This window comes from Castor canadensis, chromosome 9 (genome assembly GCF_047511655.1).
Source record: "Castor canadensis chromosome 9, mCasCan1.hap1v2, whole genome shotgun sequence".
In the NCBI taxonomy this organism is placed as follows: domain Eukaryota; kingdom Metazoa; phylum Chordata; class Mammalia; order Rodentia; family Castoridae; genus Castor; species Castor canadensis.
Genome location: NC_133394.1, coordinates 44,979,954 through 45,003,682, shown reverse-complemented (window position 1 = coordinate 45,003,682; position 23,729 = coordinate 44,979,954). Strand labels below are relative to the sequence as shown.

At 41.1% G+C, this 23,729-nt stretch overlaps 1 protein-coding gene and 1 pseudogene across 1 annotated transcript; one reads left to right on the top strand and one right to left on the bottom strand.

Annotated features, from left to right (window-relative positions):
- Window positions 1-5,023: 5,023 nt before the first annotated feature.
- On the top strand, window positions 5,024-11,810 carry Tifa (TRAF interacting protein with forkhead associated domain). Its single transcript, XM_020184409.2, has 2 exons — window positions 5,024-5,260; window positions 10,948-11,810. Exon 2 carries the CDS (start codon window positions 10,968-10,970, stop codon window positions 11,523-11,525), a length of 558 nt encoding a protein of 185 aa, XP_020039998.1. The 5' UTR covers window positions 5,024-5,260; window positions 10,948-10,967; the 3' UTR covers window positions 11,526-11,810.
- On the bottom strand, window positions 9,276-10,112 carry LOC109699618 (leucine-rich repeat-containing protein 42 pseudogene; annotated as a pseudogene).
- Window positions 11,811-23,729: the final 11,919 nt, after the last annotated feature.

Here is a 23,729-nt window from a genome sequence, read left to right as displayed (position 1 = left end):
TGGGGGGCAAGCTACCCTTCCCCCCTCCTTAGAATTCTGCCTGCCACAGCTACTTTCCTATACTGCCTCCAGGGAGGGCAGAACTGGAGCCCAAGACAGACTGACTCCTTCCTTCCCTGTGCCTTCTAGGGGCCCTGTCTCTAGGCATCCAATCCAGTGTTGCCCTCATCTGAGCACTGTCTTGAGACCCTGAGGTTGTTGCAGTCTCCATCATATGAAAGACACTGAGGCATTAAAACATTGAGACCTGAGTCTCAAAGGATTCCTCTTACTTGGCTCCTCTTTAATTAGCTGTGTGTGTGTGTGTATGTGTGTGTGTAACTAATACATTCAAATGATTACAAAATCCGAATAGTCTAAAAAATACACAATGCCAAATATCTCCTCTACTTTTGCCTTCTTCCCTCCCTTCACATGTTATTCTCAGAATTAACCAATATGATCTTGGGTCTCCTTACAGATCGATCACACATTTCCCACAAATGGTAGTAATTTTGTTTTGTACTCGTTTGTTGTTCTTTTTGTTTTTATCCTGGAGCAGTGTATTCTCTAGGTCTTTCCACATAAAACCAAATTGTTCATTTTATTTATTTAATTTGTTTTGCGGTACTGGGACTTGAACTCAGGACATCATGCTTGCTAGGCAGGTGCAGCTACCATTTGAGCCACTCCCCCAGCCCAAATTGTTCATTTTAATCGTGGTCACTTGACACTAGGAGGAAGAAGCTTCTGGACTCAGCTGTCTTGGTTCCCATCCTATCCAAACATGTCTAGCTTCTTCCTGTCCCTCGTGTTGGGACTACTGGAAAAATTGCTGGGTGAGATGTCTCTGAGGATTCCAAATGTTTTCACAGAGTGGCAGAGAGCACTGGCCGTGAGGGGGGCAAACCAGAGCTCAGTTACTCCGAATCTGAGGGTCTGAGGGAGATGGGAGTCAAAGGAGTGTGTGTCTGAGGTGCTTTCTTGAACAGAAACCCAAGTATCAGCAAGGAACACAGACACAAGTCGTTCTCGTATTTTCTATATGGTATGATTATGTTACCACAAGCTATCTTTTTCTATTTTTTGATTTTAAGTGAAATAAAATAGGATTAATGATGGACTAGAGAAAATATCTAAAAAATAGTCTTAAGATTCTTTCCATGGCAAAATATTTTTGCAGTCCCAAACAGTCAAGTAACTTTATTAGACTTTACATGGAACCTGTATCACAGGGTTAAGGGGTGATGATGGGAAACAGTTACCAGTGGGACACCATCTATTGAATAGGATAGCTGAAACAAGATTTACCATTTTTTAACAGCAACACAACTTGGACATTTCAAGTTGCTTAAAGATAGATAGAAATATGTTGGATTGTGGGCATTTTATGTTATTTTCAAAGTAAATGCTTAGTCATTAAAATTTCAAAGAGGTAATTCCTTATTTTCTATCACGAACATACATACCTACTGTTTTCATTGGGTAAACATTCAAGCTCAGCATTTGAGGTATCCATTTCCCTAAAGAGTTCCTTTTAATCTCTTCCTGGAAGCATTTACTACACTTCTTATAATCCCTCAGCCACAAAAATCGTTTGGCTGTGTCGAGGGAAGTGAACTAAGTTTAAAAGCCACCAAAACCTTCATTAAATTCACAGGAAAGGAGTTTAATGACTTGGCCTAATTTAAATGGTGTTGGCAACCCAAGAGCAGATCTAAGTGCAAGAGAAAGTTTGACTCTTGGAGGCCACTTCAGGACCAAAGAATGAATGTGTTAAAATGACACAACCAAAAGATTTTTTTGTTGTTGTTATTCCTCTTCAAAAAGGAAGCTGTAAATACGAAGCCCTGTCCAGCAGGCAGGTTCTCATCAGCAGATGTGTAACAGGGGCTAAAAATGTCCATTTCTCCAGTCTGATGTAACTTTGGTTGAGGACTTTCTCACTCTGTAATTTACTAACCTGTCATTGCATAAAGTCCTACTGTGTTCTTGTAACAGTAAAGCCATATTCATTACAAAGAATGATGTTCATGTTTTTCTATAAAAGCTAATGTTACTCTGAATTTTGACCTTGAATAAAAATAAAACAAGTAAAATCTGTAGTAAATCTGCAAAATGATCCTTGCATTTAAAAATAACTTTAATGCTTTTGCACAAACAGGGACAATAATAAACCATAAATTATAAGTTACTTTGCCTAATTTAGATATGAGTGATTTAAATCATTTAGTTTGTAAATGTCCCCTAAGGATCTTCAGAAAATTCAACAAATTGAAATTATAGAAACACAAAGGCACAGAGCCACATTTCTTTGTGGTTTTGGCCCCATTGAAGCTTTTAGAGATTCTTCTGGGCCTTTTGTCAGTTTTCATGAAGACTGGCAAAACCAGACTGCTGGAATGACCACAGGGCAGCCATTGGAAAGGACAGAAGCAAGGCAGTTAACCCCAACTGCTGTCAAAAGTCCCGTCAAACCTTTAGGGAACAGAAATCTGTCAAGTGCATGCCTTTGGCTGTTTCTCAGTTCTCATGGGCCATTTTCAGTTTTAAAATTTTTCACCAGTTGTCAGAGGGAAATAATTGTCACTAAAATTAAATTCTAATATTAACCTAAATGCTTGTTCAAAGTGTCATTCTGGGTTAAGTCATCTTCAGTGAAACAGAAAAAGAGAACAATCTCTAGCACCTTGAATTTTAGCAACTGTTACATTTTCTCTATTAGTGCTAATAGCATCTATTTGGGGGCCGAGAGTATGGCTCTTGCCTACCAAGCATCAGGTCCCGAGTTCAAGCCCCAGTACCACCCAAAACAAGAGCAACAACAAAAACCACCCACTTATATGATCTTTTTCAGTTTATACAGCATTTCACCATCTTACTTGATCTAATTTGTAAGATCAGAGAGCAGAAACTCCAATTCTGGTAATATTATTTTATTGCATGAGTTTATTGGCACAACCAAGTTATATGCCTTATCTTCCACCTGTTCTAACACTCTTTAACTGAAAGATGACACCCCACTGTCTCTGCTCCAGAGAAGAAACAATAAATGTTGATGATTAACGAACAAAATTGCAGCCCTTACAGGAATCGACCTCAACTTAGATGCACACTTCCTTGCCCAGAACTTACTCATGGGACTACACTTACCTTGCAGAGTTCAAAACTTAACCCCTCCCTCAGAGCCTCTCTATTAGACGAAGTAATAGATAATTTTTTAAAAAAATTAATGATCTTTTCATTTTCTTATTATGGAAAAATTTTACTATCATATTATTGTTGTGTTGGGGGTACATTGCAACATTTGTAAAAGTTCTTACAACATATCATAGTTGAATTCACCCCTCCATCATTCTTCTTTATCCACTCTTCCCCAATTCCTACAATAGTTTCAACAGGTCTCGTTTTTCCATTTTCATACATGAAAATGTAATATTTCTACTATATTCAGCCTCCTTCACCCTTTTCTTATTTTACAAAACAATGGGTTTCAGTATGATATTTTTGTACATGAATACAATGTACTTCTCTTGTTCCTCTTCCCCCTCCTACAGGTTTCCCCCACCAGATAGTCCCTTTTTACCTTCATGTCTTTTTGCTTTTAAATCTAGATTCCACATATGAGAGGAAGCACATGATATTTGTCTTCTGAGTCTGGCTTATTCCATTTAACATGATGATTCCAAGTTGAGTCCATTTTCTTGCAAATGACATAACATCATTCTTCTTTATGGATGAATAACACTACACTGTGTATATATAGCACATTAACAAAAAAATTCATTCATCCACTGATGGGCACCCAGGCTGACTCCATAACTTGAATACTGTGAATAGTGCTTCAAAAAACATGGGTGTACAAGTAGCTAATATATGCTGACTTTGATTCCTTTGGATATATGTCTAGGAGTGGTACAGCAGGCTCATGTGGTAGTTTTTATTGTGAGGAACCGCTATACTGTTCTCCATAGTGGCTGCACTAATTTGCATTCCCACCAACAGTGTATGAGGGTTTCCTTTTCCTCGCCAGCATTTGTTGTTTGTTTTCTTGAAGACAGAGGTTTTAACAGGGGTGAGATGGAATCTTAATGTAGTTTTGATTTGCATTTCCTTTATGGCCAAGCATCCATATATTTTTATTGTCAGTGAAAAATGACCCACAAACAAGCAAATGTCCTGAACTTATGTAAAGAATCCAAACACATGAGTGGCTTCCCTGGGCTGACTCAGAATCAGTGAGTGGATTCCCAAATCTGAGGAAGACTACGATGACCTCAGCCACATCGTTGAGTCCTTCCTGTATTTTCAGTCTCTTTTCTCCTTACACAGGGTCCACCTCCTATTTGCCTCTTGACACATGTTAAAGGTGGCTTTCTCCATCTTTAGTTCATTCCAAACCTTTCTGAGACAGAAAAGTGGTATTACCTGTTCACTCTGAGCTATGAAGACCCCAGAAGAGTAATTCTGTGCCATCCTTTACTTGTGGAACCCCAGGCCCTGGGTTCCTGAATGAAAAATCCCTTCAGGGTGTGGGGGCGGGGAGGATGCACCTGGATCACTTGGGTGTTAGGCGAGAGCATCCTAGAACAGGTTCAAATCCTACTTCGGCTTTTGCTGGCCAGAACACTTAACTACTCCCTGGGCTCAGTTTACTCATCTGTGAGGGGGATGTGCTTTCTAGTATACATTGAGCTCAGCCATGCGTGGCTGGCTTGTTATCCTCAGTCACCTGCCTGCCCGAGAACCCAGGGCAAACCGTTGTGGGGTAAAGTCGTCCTTAATATTGAGGTGACTCACGTTCCCTTGTTTTCGAAATCACGTGCTCTCTAGAGAGGCCTCTCTGGGAAGGCGCGGTTCCTGTCAGTGCATTGCGCATCAAGGCGGGTCATGAGGCCGATAGGCGGCAGTGGGGCAGGGCTGCTGGTGGGACCGGACCTCGTTGGCTGCAGGGACCTCTCGGAGGAAGGGGCGGGCCCGGGTGGGCGGGTCTGAAAACCTTCCCGCCCTCGGCCAGCCTTATGGGAGGCTCGCGGCTGCGGGCTGCACTTGGCCTTTGGGAGCAGAGGCGCGCCCCGCGGACCCGCGCCCCGCGGACCCGCGCCCCGCGCTCCACCGCACGCGCTTCCGCGCACACCGACGCGGGACCCGGGCGCTTTCCCGAGTCTGGTGCGGACGCGGGGTGGCCGAGGACGGTCCCAACCCCGAGTCTCAGGTCCACGGGCTCCGATTCCCGAAAGCGAAGCTGCTTGAGAAGGTTCGCGGACTCCCAATTCCCAAGGTACCTGCTGGCCAGCGATCTGGGGGCGCTGTGGGGACGGTGTCTGTTTCTCCCCCCGAAAGGGCAGCTTTGTAAGGAAGTTTTCGGGGTGTCGTATAAACGTCATCACCCGCTGCTCCTCCTGGCTTGGTTCTCAAGCAGACACTCATCGTATGCTAAGGAAAGGTTTTAAAGAATTATAGACAGCGTGATCCATCCTTCTAAGACATGGGGATACCTATATAATGAGGCACTGAAAAAATATTGGAGATATTGTACCTTCCCGTGCTTTGCAGAGTTTTTCTAGAATGGCACTTATGCAGCGTGGCGAGTAAAGTGGCTGCGCGTGGTCCCCGGGCCCCCCGCGTCCCTGCACCCCACCACCCCGCGCGGTCTTTGGCCCAGCTAGATTTTTCTGCCCCAGCCCTGGGCTCATCCGAGAGCCCCTGCTGCATTCTGGATCCTTAGGAGGTTCCCTAGCTTTCAGCTCGCAAAGAGGAATTTCTCAAATGCCGGACAGGCCAGCCAACAGCGCGCGGAGTGGGAGCAAGAAGACACGGTCTTTCGCAAAACGCACAGCTCCATTCAGGCCTCTCCTCCCGCCGTGTTTTGGTTTTCTCCACTTCTTTTGCAAGATCTGTGAGCTCAGGAAATGTGGATCCTGCTGAACAGCTCTGCAGATCTGGGGTTCACGACTCCTGCAAAGCCTCCCCGCGCCGCAGGGCGATGGGTGCTGCGAGGGTTGGGCAGGAGGACTACTTGGCCTTTGGTTGTGCGTCCAAGTTTCTCTTCTCCTCCTAATAGCTCAGTGTTGGGCATTTGTCAGCGAAAAAGCCTTCCCTAAAAATGGAAACTTCCTACTTGAAATCACATAGTCTCTCTAGAGAGTATCAATGGGGACCTGGGACCCGGAGAGATGAAGGTAAAAGTTTGAGAAGGATATCTTCCCTAACGCTTCATCCAGAAGAAACTCCCTTATGACAGCCAGCTTTCTTTAAAAAAAAAAAACCAAACTCTCAAAGCATGTTTGGACACCTGGCTCCTTTTAGTAAAAATATCTCCGAATAGCTTTTCATTTATGACATCAGAAGGTCAAACGCCCTTCTGCAATACATGGCAATATGTCTTTTCACTGGTTTTACAGGACTTCGGGGGCGGGGAAAGGATAGCTTGTGGGGGAGTGTGTTTGTGTGATGTTGGGGGTGGGGAATGCCATTGATGTTTTTGCACACAACACCTCTATACACATACACTGTTCTTTCCCTAGAGAGGATTAGAAGCCTTTGCTGGAATCTGACTGTAAGCCTCTGTCCCCAGTTCTCAGACTTCCAAGTGAGTGTGTACTTCCTGGGGTCCAGCACAGGACAGTTTAACTTCTCTTCCTATACTCAAGAGTTCAGTGCCTCTGCCTTGTTTCAATGATAAAGTTCCTGATATCACAGCTGGTCTTTCTTTCCTTCCTTCCTTCCTTCCTTCCTTCCCTTCTTTTTCTTCTTTCTTTCCCTTCCCTCCCTCCCTCCCTTCTTTCCTTTTCTTTCTTTTTGGCAGTACTGAGAGTTGAACTCAGGGCCTCATGCTTGCTATGCAGATGCTCTACCACTTGAGCCACTCCACCAGTTTTTATTTCTTTCTTTATTTAACAGAATTCAACACAGATGTTACTATTAGACATCCCCAGTGTTTTACAACTTTGTGATAGCAGATATCAGTTTGCTTGGTCCTGATATTTTGTTAATCTCCAGGTCTATTTAGTTAAACAAAATCCGATGGTTTGTGTACAGAAAAATTTTTGGTTTTTATAAATAATAAATATTGAAGATGTCTTAATGTACATGTTGTAAAATTTCAAAGGTGCAGAAAGTGTAGTGAAAAGTAAGTCTCTTTCCTGCTCCTGGTCCCCTAGGGCTCCTCACCAGAGGCACTCACTGTTACCGTTATATAAGCTTTGTTTATTTGGTAATTTAAGACTAACAGATTTTTGAATAGCTTTTTTGAGCACTTACACACTAGTGATTAAAGAAAAAAATCCACCAATCTTAAATGTATTTTGTTAGTTATTTGTCAGTTTCTGCCTGGTTTTCTGCTGACCGCTCTGAAATACGAGGGATTCAGGCCACTTTGTGGCTTTGGGGATTAACCAATAGATTTGCTTCTAAGTTTTTGAGGACAGAGACCACGATTTATTCATTTTTGGAGCTCCCCAAAACAACCAGTCACAATTACTAGCGACTAGGTCCCTGCTCATATTTAAACACAGGCCTCGGGGTAGCTGCTACCATAAGCAGGTGCTCGAGAAGCTGCACTAACAGTATTGCCCTCTCCAGCTGTCCAGTCTAGGCTGGTATCTTGCTGGCTGTGGCACACAGGCCTCTGAGGCCCATTCTCTATAGGGGAACTGTGATAGTTTGTGGAGTAGCCAGGGAGGCAGTATTTGCAGTGATAAGAGAGGGTGCCTCAGAGTTAAGTCCTGGCTTAGGCACTGCATTGGTGACCTGTGCCAGTTGTTTAAACCCTCTGAGAACCCGCTTCCTCATCTGTGAAGTGGCAACTTGTAGGGTTATTTTGAAGATTATAGTAAGTAGCAACTCTTAGAACTGTCCTTTTGTAACTTGATAAGATGGAGGAATGCATTTGTCAGCTCAGGCTACTTTATGGTGTAGTAAAAAATGACCACAAAAATCTCAAGGAGGAAGTGTGGATTTTCTTGCTGATGTTATATGTCCTTTATGTATCTGTCTGTACCTTCCCTCTGGGACCCAGGCTGAACTCCTTTTGGGAACTGCTGAAGCTGACATGGGAAAGGGGGATGGTGGAACTATGCAGTCTTTTAGAGCTTTTTCCCAGAAGTAGTTTTTGCTCACGTTCCACTCATGTTACATTCATGTTGACATATTTGTTAATGGAGTGAATCCACGATGTGCAGGGGTCGACCTGTCAGTCACCTTTCTAAAGGGTCAGAACTGCTGACCAGAGGTAACAGTATTTGACAAGCTCCGTCACTGATTGTTAGGAGGGAATTACAACTGTGAACTCTGAGGCTCATCGGTGGTTCAAATCCTGATCATCCATTCACACACACTAAGATGCTCACAGGCCCTGACTTTAATCCAGCCCTGGGAACTAGGAATAAGAGCCCATGTGGAGCAAAATTTTCCTGGCTGATGGATTTGTTCAAAAGACAGAACTGTGTAGATGTGAAGAAAGTTTCTGTGAGGTTAAGAGCCACATTTAAACTGGGTATGGTGGTGCATGCCGGCAATCCCAGCACTCAGGTTGTGAAAACACAGGATGCAAGTTGGAGACCAGTGAGACTGTGTCTCTAAAACAAATGAAAAGAAAAAGCAACTTTTATATCGGTAAGCTCTAGGACAGGAAGAGGCTGGGGAAAGAGACTTGTTTTAAAGTCCTGATTATTGTTTGAATTGTTAAAGCATATGCAGTGTAATTTTAAAACGAAGTTGGTTTTTAAATGGCAGTTTTGTGCAGCACAACTTCACCAAAACTTTAGGAACTAATTCTCTTCTGTTCCACCACTGAGAATATTCCACTGATGATCACAGGTAAAGGCTTGGTGACATGGAGCACCTCGGGGTCTGGGGCTCTGGGATGGGGTTGACAGCATTTGGCTGGAGCGCTGGTGGTTGATGACTGTTTGTTCAGCCAGTCACCAGAAACCACAAACAAAAACAACTAACTCCATGATCAGAGCAGACTCTGATATTTAGAACTATCTGGGGGAGATTTATTTTTTAAAAAGCAGTGTCTAACTTGTAAGATTATAGAATATGCTAATCTTTAACCATTATCTAACAAATTAAAATTAGGATGTAAGCATAAATGTCGCAATTGTTTGTTGATGATTTTTTAATTGCCTATTTAACAAAGTTGCACAGTTTATAAGAATGTCATTGCAGCCGGCACCCATAGCTTAGGCCTGTAATCCTAGCTACTTAGGCAGCAGAGATCAGGAGGATCACAGTTCGAAGCCAGCCTGGGGAAATAGTTCGCGAGACCCTATCTTTTTTTTTTTTTTATTTGAAAAAATTACTATGTATTGAAAATATACATTAGAAATTATTACATACTTTCATAGCGTTCCCCTTCCCCACCACAAAAGTAGAAATATCTGCTTGCTATGCTAATGCCATAGGTAAATTCAAACAAAAAGTAAGTCATCACTGGCCTCCTTTCCTCACACATCAGCGCTGAGGGAGAGAGGTCCACTTCTATCTGCCAGTTAGTAGGAATTTAACAAGTCCCAGTCTTCCACAGCCAGGCAGACATATTTCTGCTTTGAAGACTGGGAAGAGTTATTCTGCTCTTGCTCTGAATCCTCAAAGCCTCTCTTTTTGCTCTTCTTTGACTCTTGGCTCAAGGCAGCTTCATGTTTCAACAATGGCCCATGGCGGTCCGGGGCTTTCTCTCTGTAGAACTGGAGTTTTCCAGAAGAGTTCATATGGGTGTCTGCCAGAGGACACTTCCTTGAGGCTTCCATTAGAGCCCGTGTCTCATAGAAGTACTGAGTTGTCTTTCTAATGTCCATGCTTCTTCGTGGCTTCATGGACTCCATGATCACACGATCCCACTGCAGAACGATCTGGTCAGCCCAGCCTTCTGTCTTGCAGTTTGTATGATCAAATTCCTTCAAAGGCACTTTGGAGTGAACAAGGCCTATGTGGGTCTGGAGCTTGTGCTTGACGGCTTTGATGTCCTTGAGCCCAGTCCCAGAGATATCTAAGCAGTTTAGTTTTCTAAAAGAAAAGAGGTATCCAATTCCAGCATCTGTGATTTCAGGGTTACAAGATAAGTCTAACAGTGCGCTGATACCTGTTTCGCAAGCACAAGGAGCAAAGCACCAGACTTCCATAGGCATATCTTGAAAATACCCATCACTAAAAAAAGGGCTGGTGAAGTGGCTGAAGGTGTAGCCCCTGAGTTCAAGCCCCAGTACCACAAAAAGAAAAGAAAAAAAGTCATTGTAATATAAGTAATAAACTGTAGGCTTTCTTTATGTGTGTATCCTCTGAAGAGATTCAAACCAGATTCTTTATTTGCTGATTTTCTTTTTTAAGTACAACTGTCATATTTTCTCTGGGCTGAAGTCCCTCCATTTAAACGAGAAAGGAACTAAGGTCTCTTTGCTTCTCCTAAATCACTTTATTGTCAATAATAATTCCTTGTTATTGTCCAGATTACGTGTTTGGTCTTATGACCAAACTAGATATGTTTTCATAAAGGGATGGAGAAAGGGATGGAGAAAGGGCTTTGTGTGAGGTTTCACACATTGTTACCTGAAAGTTTCTTTTCTGAGTGATACTTGGATTTGAACTCAGGGCCTTTCGACTGCTAGTCAGGTACTCTACCACTTGAGCCACTCTATCAACCCTTTTTGTGTTGGTTACTCTATGCCCAGGTGGGCCCAGAATGCAATCCTCTCATTTGTGCTTCTTGGAGAAGCTGGGATGACAGACATGCACCAGCATACCCAGCCATTGGTTGAGATGGGGTCTTGTGAACTCTGTTTGCCCTGGCTGGCCTCCAACCAAGATCCTCCCAATCTCTGCCTGCCAAGTAGCTAGGATTATAGGCTGCAGCCACTGTACTCAGCCTATCTGTGATTTTGTTGATTTAAGGTCCAAATAAATCGCATATCGGTTCTCGGCACTTGCAGTACGTGTTGAACTAACTTGGTGGCTTAACTGTTGCAGGTGGGTCATCTGGACGCATCATGTCCAACTTTGAAGATGCTGACACAGAAGAGACATTAACTTGTCTTCATGTGACTGTGTACCATTCTGGAAAGTCTCACAATGGAGTATTTCAGTCAATAGAGTTTTACAATAGAGAGAAACTCCCCTCCGGTGAAGTGGTGAAATTTGGACGAAATTCTAGCATCTGTCGTTACACTTTTCAGGACAAACAGGTTTCCCGAGTCCAGTTTTCTCTGCAGCCGTTTAAACAGTTCAATAGCTCAGTTCTCTCCTTTGAAATAAAAAATATGAGTAAGAAGACCAGTTTGATTGTGGACAGTCAGGAGCTGGGCTATCTCAATAAAATGGACCTGCCCTACAGGTGCATGGTCAGATTTGGCGAGTATCAGTTCCTGTTGGAGAAGGAAGATGGAGAGTCGTTGGAATCTTTTCAGACTCACTTTATTTTGTCTCCAAGACCACTGTTGCAAGAAAACAACTGGCCAGCCCAGACTCCCATACCTGAGGATGGGGGTTATTCATCCTATCTCACCCCAAGCACTTTTCCTACAGAGATAGATGAGAACGAATTGTGAACACGGATGGTCTACGAGGAGAAGCAGGAATGATGAAGTGTCTGTCTTGTTATACATTCTACTTAGGAAGAGTTTATTAGGTAGAATTGTATAGTCACTCACTGTTCTGTCAAGTTTGGGACTGTCATTTGGAAGTCTATAAATTGTGTAAGTAGCCATTGTAGTCAAGCTGTTACATTCCTGGACCTGTGAAGAATTAAGTGTACATCTGTATGTTATAAAAATATCCTTTGTGATGAAATTGTGTGCTTGAAATAAGGTGATGGTTGTCCTTTTTCTGCCTGATTTTAGTCTTCTGTGTTGTTTTTGTAAGGAACCATCCCTTGGTTTGGTCGCATCATTCACAGCAACTGTTTGTTGCCTGCGACCTGCGTGGGTATGCTGAGTGAACCTGACTAAGAGTGTCAGGGGAATGAGAAAAGAGACACACACAGACACACAGACATACAACAGAAAGCTGGGGAAGGGAGGGCTGCACGTTCCTGATGGGAAACGTGAGCGCCTACCTGAGCCAGAGTGTTTATTTTATAGGTCAGTACAAGGAAAAGACTCAGGTAAACATCAAGCTTTAACAATTCTTTGATTTAAGGTGAAAGGAATGAGGTTTAGTGGGCTAATTTTCCTAAGACTGATGAAGCTTAATTATAGCACATCAGTTCTGGAATCATCAAGGCACACAGGACACCTTATCTAAGGTGTTGATTAACCTGGCATCAGGGAATCTCCTAACAGATTTTATATTTTATTTAGTTTTGCATCAGGGGGCTGGTATGAGGACACAGCAGGTTGTATTCTTCAAGGAGATGCGAGAACAAAGGTCAAGACACCAGGTACTGGGAAATTTATGGTAGGAGAAGCTGTGCAAACTTCTACCATGGAGAGGCTGTGAAAACTCCATTATATCCCAGTCCAGGGTTCATGCCTGGTCAGAGTTCACGTCTGGTCAGGGTTCATGCCTGGTCCCCAACATCTCCCCCTACTCTATTCCTTAAAAGCTCCCAATGCATTTCTATGTCTGAGGGGTTGCCTTTTGATCTTTCGAGTTCCAACTAAAAGTAAGCAAAAACAATAAAGTATTAATTATACGATGCCAATGAAATACCAAAAGGAATATTTCAGAGTATTAAAAGGGTTAAATCCTTGTAATTCAGCTAATATAGGTTTTGCTGTATTTGCAGGAGCAGCCACCTGATCGTGTGCTCGCTGCATGGCTAAAATTTGCTGTCTTAAGGCTGTAGGTTAATGGAATCGTTATTTTCCCAGGCTCCCATGACATGTGCTTTAGCGAATTTCCATGGGAAGTCTGTGGCATTGTAGAGTGCTGCAGTGACACAAATATGTTGGAAGCCTGCATGGCACAGTAAATCTTAACGGAATTACAGCGTTTGAACTTCATCCCATAGCCAGCAAAGCAGCTTCTAAAGAATTTAAGCGGATATCAATTTTTTCATGTATAGCAAGTTGTTGTTGAAAGGCATAACTGACATTTTGTGTCAAGGTATTAACCTAATGAGCATTTTGAATGCTTTGGGAGAGGGCTACTGCAGCAGTAGTCATGGTGGCAATAGCAGTGATGGCTGCCACAGTGCCTGCTATCAAGAATCCTACAAATCTTTTGTCTCTTACTAATAGTGATTTTATTTCTTTGACAACCTGTAGTCCTCTATCATGATACCATTGTCCTGTGAAACTTGTAGGTACCAAGATATAGGGGCTTTGTTTTTCTATAAGTAGGCTGCCATTTATGTAATTGTCCACACATGAAGTTAAATTGCAATTAGAACAAGAGATATCAAAAACAGTTCTATTTTTAGAAATGTTAATTGATCCAGCCAATAAAGAAAAAGGATGTTGAACACAAGCTTGCAATCCCTTAACAACAGAGCTGCCTGAATGGCTACTTAGATTGATATTAGTTTCCATATATCTGATTGAATGGTTCCTCCATCTGGTCCCACAAGAGGGGTGGTCCAATACCCCATAATATTAGTTTCAGAAGTGTCATTATAAGACCAATACACAGCTTATAGCCTGTAATATTAATGGCTATTGGAGAAGCAGATATACATTGTTCCCATGAGGCTCCCTTATGGGGGCGCCAGGGATTGCATTTGTCATGACAGCAGGAAATGTGAGGCCAATGTGTAGCATTATGTGGCTGAGTGGCATTAAAGGTGAAAAATTCTAGTTTTTTTTCAAGAAACAGTACTATTTCATAGCAGAGCACTTTTCCGAATAGGCATGAGAGGGAGACAATAAGGCAAATTCCCCAGACATATGGGTAAAGTAACAGATTGTCCTGTAAAATTTTAATTAGTGAAAGTAGGAACCAGGTGTCCACTGGAGTGACCTCCTACCAGCTCAGAGTCATTAGTAAAAACTGATATAGATGGACTTTTTCCAGGTAACTGCATGAAGCAGAGGTGGATGAGGCACAGAAGCCCAGTGTACTGAGTTCTGGGCCTCTGCAGCATTTACCTGCTGACTAATGATGGTAATCATAGCTAGCAGAAGAACAGTGGGTGTTTCTTCCTGTCCCCACCCTGGCATTCTTGGCCATATCCACCAAGTATTTTATTTGACCCCAAGCTGGGGGAGTAGATCCCTGGGTTGTTTTACTGCATTTGTCAAGGTGATGAAATTGCCTCTTGTAGGACTGGTAAGGGTGGTTCCTTATCGCTTCCAAGTGACAGGATCTCCATTGGTTTGGTTTTCAGTGGGCTTGGGCTCTGCTCCTCCTCCATCAGGTGGAGCTTCTTCATCTGATGGCTGATGGGCTCCATGCGTCTTCACAAACCATGAGGGTACCCAAATTGGGCTTTCTGCACCTTCAGGAAAAACACAAGCATGGCCTCGGCCCCATAACAAGACTGGGCTAAGGCCTTGCCAGGCCCTACTCATTATATCTTTCCACAATACCTGTGGCAAATGTTGTTTATTATGATGTTCCCAATGTTTTTCAGCTGGAGTAAAGCCAGATTCAGAGCAACTTTAAAAATTAAAGTAAAAAGAGCTTTGTTAATTTGAGTGGCCGGGGAGCTGTCTCCCCCTTCTTGTATTTGTAATTGAACTTTTAAAGTTTGGTGAGCTTGTTCCACTATAGCTTGGCCTTGGGGATTGTAGGATATGCCTGTGGTATGGAGAATTTTGTAGGAGGAACAAAAAGCCTTAAAGGCAGTAGATGTACAGCCTGGACCATTGTCAGTTTTTATGTGGAGCAGCTTGCCCATCACCACAAAGGCGGCTAAACAGTGATCTATGACATGGTGTGTTGCTTCTCCTGATCTTGGAGAGGCAAAAACAAAAGAGTATCAATGACAGCATGGACATAACACTGTCGTCCAAAAGATGGAATGTTAGTAACATCCACCTGCCATAATGATAGAGGACAAAGCCCATGAGGGTTAGCTCCCTCACTGGGCACAGGCTGGATGTAGCCAATTTATATCACCTAATAATTTTTGAAAATCATTTAAAGATTTTAAATTGTCTTTACGGATTTCTATTTTTGGGGGACTGATAGTCCATCCCTCAATAAGCTGTCCCAAATGTGAAAAGGAAGATTGTTTTTGTACCTTATCTGGAGCTACAATAAGGCCCATTTGGCAACAAAAGAAGTTTAGAAGAAGTGGGCTTACCTGGCATCCATTTTTAGTTCTGTCTGGACTATAGATGATATCCTGACAACTTAAAAATGCTGCAAAATGTCAACAGACAACAGTTAAAGGTTTTGAAAAAAGCCAACAAAAATAAATATTTAGAAGGCCGACTCAATTGAAAATAGGTACTGGGTAATTGCAAATGCTCTGAAGAAGGACCCAGACTGAGAATGAAAAGACTTAGAATGGCCATAGTTAAAATACTGAAAAGTAGTTTGGGAATTGTCAGACATTTAATTATTTCCATTGTAGACTGCATTTTTAGAAAAATAAGTATGACTGATAGTATTAAAACAGCATCACTAATGCTCCTTGTTATAATTAGGAACACGTGGACACAAGCTTGCAAAAGTCTAGCATCGTTAACGTTAGATCTCTTTAAGTTAGGGGGCCAATGCCTGTGATCCCAAATAGCCTTATTTTTTGATGTACAGTTACATTTTATACATATACAGTAACACTTATTTGACTAAAAGTAATATAGGCCAGATTGTAAGTAGCAAGATTGCTCAAATGGCAAGGTTTTTCTGAGTGTTATTGATTATAAACAGCACACCTGCCAAAAGTTTCAGTAAGCATTTTATATGTCAAAGGTTTATATGCAATGCTTTTGGATAAACAACTTTAGCTGGTCAGTTAAAGGTACCACTTCTGGATAAAAGAGAGCATTCGCTCATCATTTTACATAAACTGACATAGAAAATTAGATTTTAGTTTGACATGACCCTAAAAACTCTTTTAGGCAACTCTTAGATTGTTGTCAACTTTAACTTTATCACACATTGAAGCTTTTATTATACACTTTTAAAACTTACTCAGACCTTCGTACAACATACAAACAAACCTCTGATGGTTTGTCCTTATCCCTCCTCTCCATATTTGAAACAATCTTTAGGACAAACCCATCTTTACAAAATCCTTTCTCATCCAAAAGCATTTCTTTTTTCCTTTAACTTTTCCCCAAAATATACACTCAATACCTATCTGTATCCTTTCTACTTGTTCACTTTGTAACATATTTTAAAACAACTTTTATAAAATTTTAAATTTAAATAAAATTGTTTTTTCAATTAGCCTTATTTTTAAAGACACCTTTTGTTAATAGATCTAATTATAAAAGAATTGAATGTAAATTATAACTATGACAAAATGAAACAGATTAAGGTTACTGTCCATAAAATAATGCCTGTAATTAGTTAGACCTGATTAATATAACCTTAAAAAACTGGTTTTTCTAAAAAGTAACAGCAGAAGAGGTAGGGGAGAGAACAGAAGTTATTGTATTTCTTTACAGTAATTTTATAAAAAATCCTCCTAAAGATGTTTAAATATACATGTATGTAAAAAAGGTTTTAAATTAGGCATGCCATAAATGTCAATTTAAGCACGCATAGATTCAAGAGCTCAAGAACATGTAAAAATTAACTCAGTGGCCACAGTACATTGATAAGTTATTTTTTAGAACTTTTAGGAGCAGATTGAGAAGTGTCCCATTCTGTTCTTTTAGGACTCATTTTAACAGCTGAGGCAAGAGTCAATTTTAGGAATAGTGTTTTGAGTCAGTCTCAGTTTTTAATAAGACTCTTGCCATAGCTATCAGTTTTTTGTCTCTAATAAGTTAATCACACAATTGACATACACATAATTCACACAATGAAACACAAAACAGTTACATTAATTTCGAGTGCACTCTTAGACATCGAAGACTTTAGACTTACCTTTGGTTTTAAGCATACGTACATAGTGATCTCTTTATTTAGATCCAGTTTGTCCCATATTTATTACTCCCTACTATATTCAATATGAGCGCCCCCCTTACCTTATTTTCCTTGTGGACACGTCCTTTGGAGAGCGTTTCTCGCCTTGTCCAATGAGTTCTCCTGTAGTCAGGCCCCAAGAATGGGCGCCACTTGCCTGCGACCTGCGTGGCTATGCTGAGTGAACCTGACTAAGAGTGTCAGGGGAATGAGAAAAGAGACACACACAGACACACAGACATACAACAGAAAGCTGGGGAAGGGAGGGCTGCACGTTCCTGATGGGAAACGTGAGCGCCTACCTGAGCCAGAGTGTTTATTTTATAGGTCAGTACAAGGAAAAGACTCAGGTAAACATCAAGCTTTAACAATTCTTTGATTTAAGGTGAAAAGAATGAGGTTTGGTGGGCTAATTTTCCTAAGGCTAATGAAGCTTAATTACAACACATCAGTTCTGGAATCATCAAGGTACACAGGACACCTTATCTAAGGTATTGAGTAATCTGGCATCAGGGAGTCTCTTAACAGTTCTGGTACTTTATCTAATTTTGCATCGGGGGCTGGTATGTGGACACAGCAGGCTGTGTTCTTCAAGGAGACGTGAGAACAAAGGTCAAGACACCAGGTACTGGGAAAAATATGGTAGAAGAGGCTGTGCAAACTTTTACCATGGAGAGGCTGTGCAAACTCCATTATTCCCAGTCCAGGATTCATGCCTGGTCTCCAACAGTTTGTTTTCAAGGTCCAAGCTCCAGGCAGGTAGTTAACCTGTGTCTGTTATGTCTTAAAACTTAGCTGGTGGCTCACGCCTGTAATCCTAGCTACTCAGGAGACAGAGATCAGGAGGATCAAGGTTCAAAGCCAGCTGGGGCAAAGAGTTTGAGAGATCCTATCTCAAAAATACCCATCACAAAAAATTGAGCTGGTGGAGTGGCTCAAGGTGAAGGTCCGGAGTTCAAGCCACAGTACTGCAAAAACATAGAATCAGGCTACCAGATGGGTGCTAGAGCACGGTCTGTACTGTCTCTGTCATTATGGTTTTAATATGGAAAGACTTGCAAAATACTACCTTGATTTTCTTTCAATGGAATTATAGGTTCTCCTTGTCTATGTTAGTACCTAAAACTAATATTTAAACATTTTAAAGAACCATTCTATATAAATTTTTACCAAACTCAAAATTTTATTTTCATATACTTTAAGGAATTTTTAGATTTCATAAATTCAAAACTTAAATACTATCCATGCAAGTAATAAAGTCAAAGTTTAGTTCCCTCACTATTCCTTTGAGATTCTCTAAAGAAGGAAAAGAATTATTTTTAGACTGTTCTACAGAAGCAAATATATGTGTGCCAGGATCTCGAGAGTCCCTGACCCGAATGGACCTGAGGAAGGACTGAAGACATGAGACACACAAAAAGGACTCACTCACTCAGGAAGGGAATGACGAGACACATGACCAGAAGGCTGGTGACCTAACTGGCAAATTTTTATTTTTGCATCAGGCTTTTTAAGCAGTACAAAGTAGGAAGTTATACAATGCAAGAAGAACTTCTGTTCCTGGGAAACAATGTCCTCTATCTAGGTTACACAGCGAAACTCAGACCCTCCTACTTTCAATGAGGACCTCCCTGTTTTCATCTAGCTTCGCTTGGTTTCACATACATAAAACTCGGGCCTGGTTGCAAAGGGCTTGTGCCCTATTTCTGACCTTTCATAAACAAATACCTTCAGGTTAATACTTCTTTTCTCCAGACAAAGGGAGCCACTCCACGTTTCCTCAAAACCTCAGTGAGAGACGTGGTGCACTTGCAATCCCTGACCTTGTCAGGATCCTGCTAAGCTGCAACGACCTTGTCACACTGCAGCTCATGGCTCCCAACATACGTGTTTATAATAAACGCTCAAATATTTCTGAAAGTTTAGATTCAAATAAAGTTGTCTTTATCTAAAAAATTCTCATTCAACTCATTTTTAGGTAGGTTAAAGTGACTGTTAATGAATGGTCCATAAATAATGGTAATCATTCAGTTATGTTAAATCCTAGTATTACCCAAAAGACTCCCTAAATGAAATTTCCCGCTGTAAAAGGTTCTTTTTGTGAAAAGTAGCCATACTTCTTTGTTTGTTTTACACAGGGTCTCATTACATAACCCAGACTGTCCTTAAACTCAATATCCTCCTGCCTCAGCCTTCTGGGTGCTGGGATTACGGACATGTACTATACTCAGTTTAATGAAACCATATTTCTATAACAAACTTTCTAAAATAATGTTTAAAAACTTTGTAGCCTCTTACCAATGACTGTTAGCCCTAGTCAATCTCCTGATTCAGGCCACCAGTCACCCCTGGCCTGTAGAATGTGGCATCATTCTCTGCCCCCTCCCAAGGGGATTGGGATTGTTGTTATAGAGACATATTTGTTCCTATTCAAAATGGCCCAAGTGACGAGTAGTGGCTTTCCTGTTTACTCCTGTGGCAGGCAGAGTCATGGCCTGCCCAGAGATGGCCAGAACCTGTGAAACTGTCCTTACACAACAAAGGGGACTTAAGGCTGCAGATGGAATTAAGTTTACTCATCAGTTGACCTTAGCTAGAGAGATCATCCTGGATTATCCTGGACCTAGTTAATAACAGAGGCCTTAAAAGCAGGAGGGGCAAAGGAAGATGTCAGAGTGACGATGAAGTGTGAGAAGGACTTGGTCTGCTGGTGTGGGCTTTGAAGATGGAGGAAGGAGGCCATAAGCCAAAGAATTCAGCAGCAGCCACTCAAAGTTAGGAAATGTGCACTGGACATCTAGAAGCTGGAAAAGGCAAAGAAACTTCTAGAAAGACATCTAATGTCTTGATTTTCTTTCTATGGAATTATAGGGTCTTTTATTTCTAAGGTGATAGTTCTCTTTGTCAAATTCAGCACCAAAACCTAACATTTAAGCAAGGCATCCTAGGGACACCTTGATTTTAGTCCAGTGAGAGCTGTGTTTGACTTCTTACCGAAAGAACTTCAAGATGATAAATTGTCATTATAAATTACTACACTGTAGCAACTTGTTATAGCAGGAAATAGAAAACTAGTATACCTCCTCTGACCTAAGGTTATCAGTCTTTTCTTGCTTCTGGCAATCAGTTACCTTCATTATGCTATCTTTTTCTAGAATTACAGCTTCCTCTCTGTTGTGGATTTACAAACTATCTCACCCAGCTTGTTAGAATTGATTACAGGTCAAACAGTCTCCTGGTAAAAGCTGCCATGGAGAAGTGTATGTAACGTTTTGAACATTTTAAAATTTTTTATTGATTTTTTTATTGTTGTGCTGGGTGGGGTACATTGTAGCATTTACAAAAATTCTTACAATATATCAAATATATCATGCTTGAATTCATTCCCTCCACCATTCTCCTTTATCCCCCCTCCCTCCATTCCTGGAACAGTTTCAACAGGTCTCAGTTTTCCTTTTATGTACATGTATACACAGAATTTGCACTATAAAACAGGCTACGCTAAAGGGAGGTCACATATGAGAGGAGGGTAAAAGAAGGAAGTTAAGAAGGTGAATATGGTTGATGTATTTCCTATACAAGAATGAATATAGAATTTTTAAACCTGTTGAAATCACCATAAGAAGACTAAGGTGGAAAGAAGAAAAATAGAGGAAATGAACTACTTTGACCATTTTGGAGGACATTTTCACTTGTTTCTTGTCTTTGAGGCTAATGGATGAGTTGCTAAATTATAGTTTTAATGTGAAGGGATTATTATGTTATTGTTATTGAACTCAATGTGTTCAGTGGCATTTAAGGCCAGAAAAACCTCATGTTCACACAAAATAGCTCATTTCTTCTTTTTTCTTTTTGGAGGGTGGATTAGACTTGGAAAAGCAGGCACTCTACTGCTTGGCCCATACCTCAGTCCATTTTGTTCTGGTTATTTTGGAGATGGGGGTCTTATGAACTCATTTGCTGGCCGCAAGTCAGAATCCTCCAAAGTAGCTAGGATTACAGGTGTGAGCCACCATGATTTCTTCTAATATATGTCCTAGAAAGGGTTTGGTTCAAGTTGAGAAATACTATTTTTTTTTATTTTTAATCTTTATATTTATTTTTTTTATTGTGCTGGGCAAGTTGAGAAATATTAACTTTAATTCTTCTTTTTTTTTTTTTTTTTTTTTTTTGCTTAACAGATCGGCAGAGGAGAGAGTTGCTGAATAGTAACAATCATTACCCTCCAAAGAATGGAAACACTTTCTGTAGCTTGATTCTAATAGGCACAAAGGAGCAATAGTTTAGCATTAGTTTCGTTCTGGTTAAAAAGCATAGAATCTCTGCCAGAGCTACCTAGAGCAGGGGGTTATTTGAGGGAAGCTGGAATATCTCATAGAACACAAGGAAGGATGCAGCTGACTTTTGGCAGATTCTAACACTTGCAGCTTTGCCTGCTCAAGGCAGATTGGCTCCATTCTCCAGGCACATGGTGGTGCAAGGCCAGATGAACATGACATTGATCACTCTCAAGGAACCAGATTTCCCTATTCCAGCTCCCGGGAAGAGTCAGCCTGGGTAAAGTGCCCTTCACCAATCAACTCTTCTCAGGTAATGTGGTCACAGAATGTAACCTTTGGTGAGTGACTGTGTGGAAAGAAAAAGCATTTTTTCAAAAAAAATGGCCACAGTGGGGTGGGGGTGGGGACAAACAAAAACACACGTGTGGTACAAAGAACTGCAGCTAAGCTGTGAACATTTGAACATGTACCTAAAGAGATCTTTTGTTCCCAGAAATTGGTTTTTCTTGTGCTCTTTAAGTTGAGGGTATATAACAGGTGCCAGAGTTAGTCTTTCGCAGTCTTCAGTCTGCAACTTCATCACAGTTTTGTGCTATCCTCTTATGAAATCTTGTGTGCTGTGTGATTTTATAACCACTTTCTAGAAGTCCTTCTACTCTGTGATGCATTGACTCTCTCATAGAAGCATTACGTTTAGGCTCTAACATGAATTGTCGTATTTGTTTCAATAGAGGGAAAGGGAGCATTTGTTTACTTGAAGTTTCCTTTAAAAAAGATGTGTGTGTGTGTATATATATATATATATAATATATGTATGTCTTGTAGAAAGTTAACCATAATTTCCCACCAGACGATGGCTATCGTCTTCTGTGTAAATGGGAACAGCTTCCATGTTGCCTTGGGCCCGCTTTGATGTTTCAGTTCTTTAGCACTTGCTTTGTTAATTCCTTGTGTTATCTGTTACAATAACAGGTGTGGTTACAACTTTCATTGTGTGACCTGTGATTGAAACCATCAGAGCCTCCATTTTAGGTGGAATTTACTGGGCTTCTCCTCGGTCTGAGTTATCCTCAAACCCAATCACTTGTCATTCTACTATTCTATCCATATGAAAATATTTATTTGGCTCACGCCTCTTAAGCCATAAATTTAGGACCAGGAGCTCTGGTGAAGAAACTGGGTAAACAGTGGTTTCAGCTCTGTTGCTGAGTTGCTTACTTTCTTGCTGATGGAAGGCTTCCAGGGAATTAGAGATGAACCGGCTGGTACTGTTCACCAGCATCAGTGACATCCTTCTTTAAAGTCAAAATAATTTGAAAACAGAAATCTTCTAAGGTTAGACAGACATGATAAGGTGAGACAATAGACCTTCATGTTAGCTCAAAGTATCTTTTTATGACAGTAGCACTTGTGGGTATCTTAAAGTGAGTTTCAATCCTTACCTAAGCAAAACAAAACAAAACAAAAAACAACCCAAATCCCCAAACCCTTCAGAAATAATGTTGACCTAATTTCTACAAAGTATAGTATTGAGTGTGGGCTGTGAATCCTACTGCCTGGGTTTATCGTCCATTTATTGTGCAACCTGACACTTAATTTTTTCCCTTTTCTATAAAACAAAGCTTAACACAGTGCCTCATGGGACCTCTGTGACGGTAACTGAGGTGCAGGATGTGACAGTATACCAGGCAGCTTGTTGTTATCGTAGCACTGAGCACAGGGAAGTCCTTGTATGTAATGGTCACAAATAAAAGATTTTTGAATTACAGAGGACATTACTATGTCTGGATATCAGGAAAGAATCTCCTTTAAATAGTTTGCAATATTAATGGAAATATTCATGAAACAGGAAGCCCGTCTTTTTCATGGACTTATTACACATTTTTGACCAACTACAATCAGAATGAATTTTAAAACTCAAAAAAATTTCAAAAACAGAAGCTTTAAATTCCCACATGCACACTCAGTTTAGCTGATTTGGAGAAGCTCTCAGTCCTGTGTTATTGTCTGTTGTGTTGAAATCATTGTGTGATCTGTGGAGTGTTTCCCCGTCCTTGATTTTGTGAAAATCTACTTCCCCCAAAGCAAGATAAAAGTGCATGTGCTTAGTTGAAGTGATAAAGTGAAAAACTGAGATTTGTTGAAAGGTGGCATGTTTTTAGTGTAAGTTGGGTGGCAGTACTGGAAAAATGCATCAAGCACACGCAGAACTTGAGATGAAGAAGGTGAAGTAAGACCTAGTTGGGGTGAGCAGTCTTCATGCATGCACAGTCATTTTTGTGACAGTAAGGTAACTTTCTCCATGCAGTTTCAAGTTATGGTTGTTCAGACCTACCGTATGTGTGGTATAGGTAAATTTAAGTACTTTTGGAATACTGAACGCTAGCATTGAGCCTTCCTGGGTTTTCTCAGTGGTGGTGCTCTTCTTGGAACCATGTACCTGTGGACACCAAGGGTCTACTGTATTCATCATTTTCTAGTTTCATTTCACCTTTATTATTTTCTAAG

Coding starts and splice junctions, on each gene's coding strand:
- Tifa (XM_020184409.2), top strand. CDS start 10,968: ATGTCCAACTTTGAAGATGCTGACACAGAAGAGACATTAACTTGTCTT.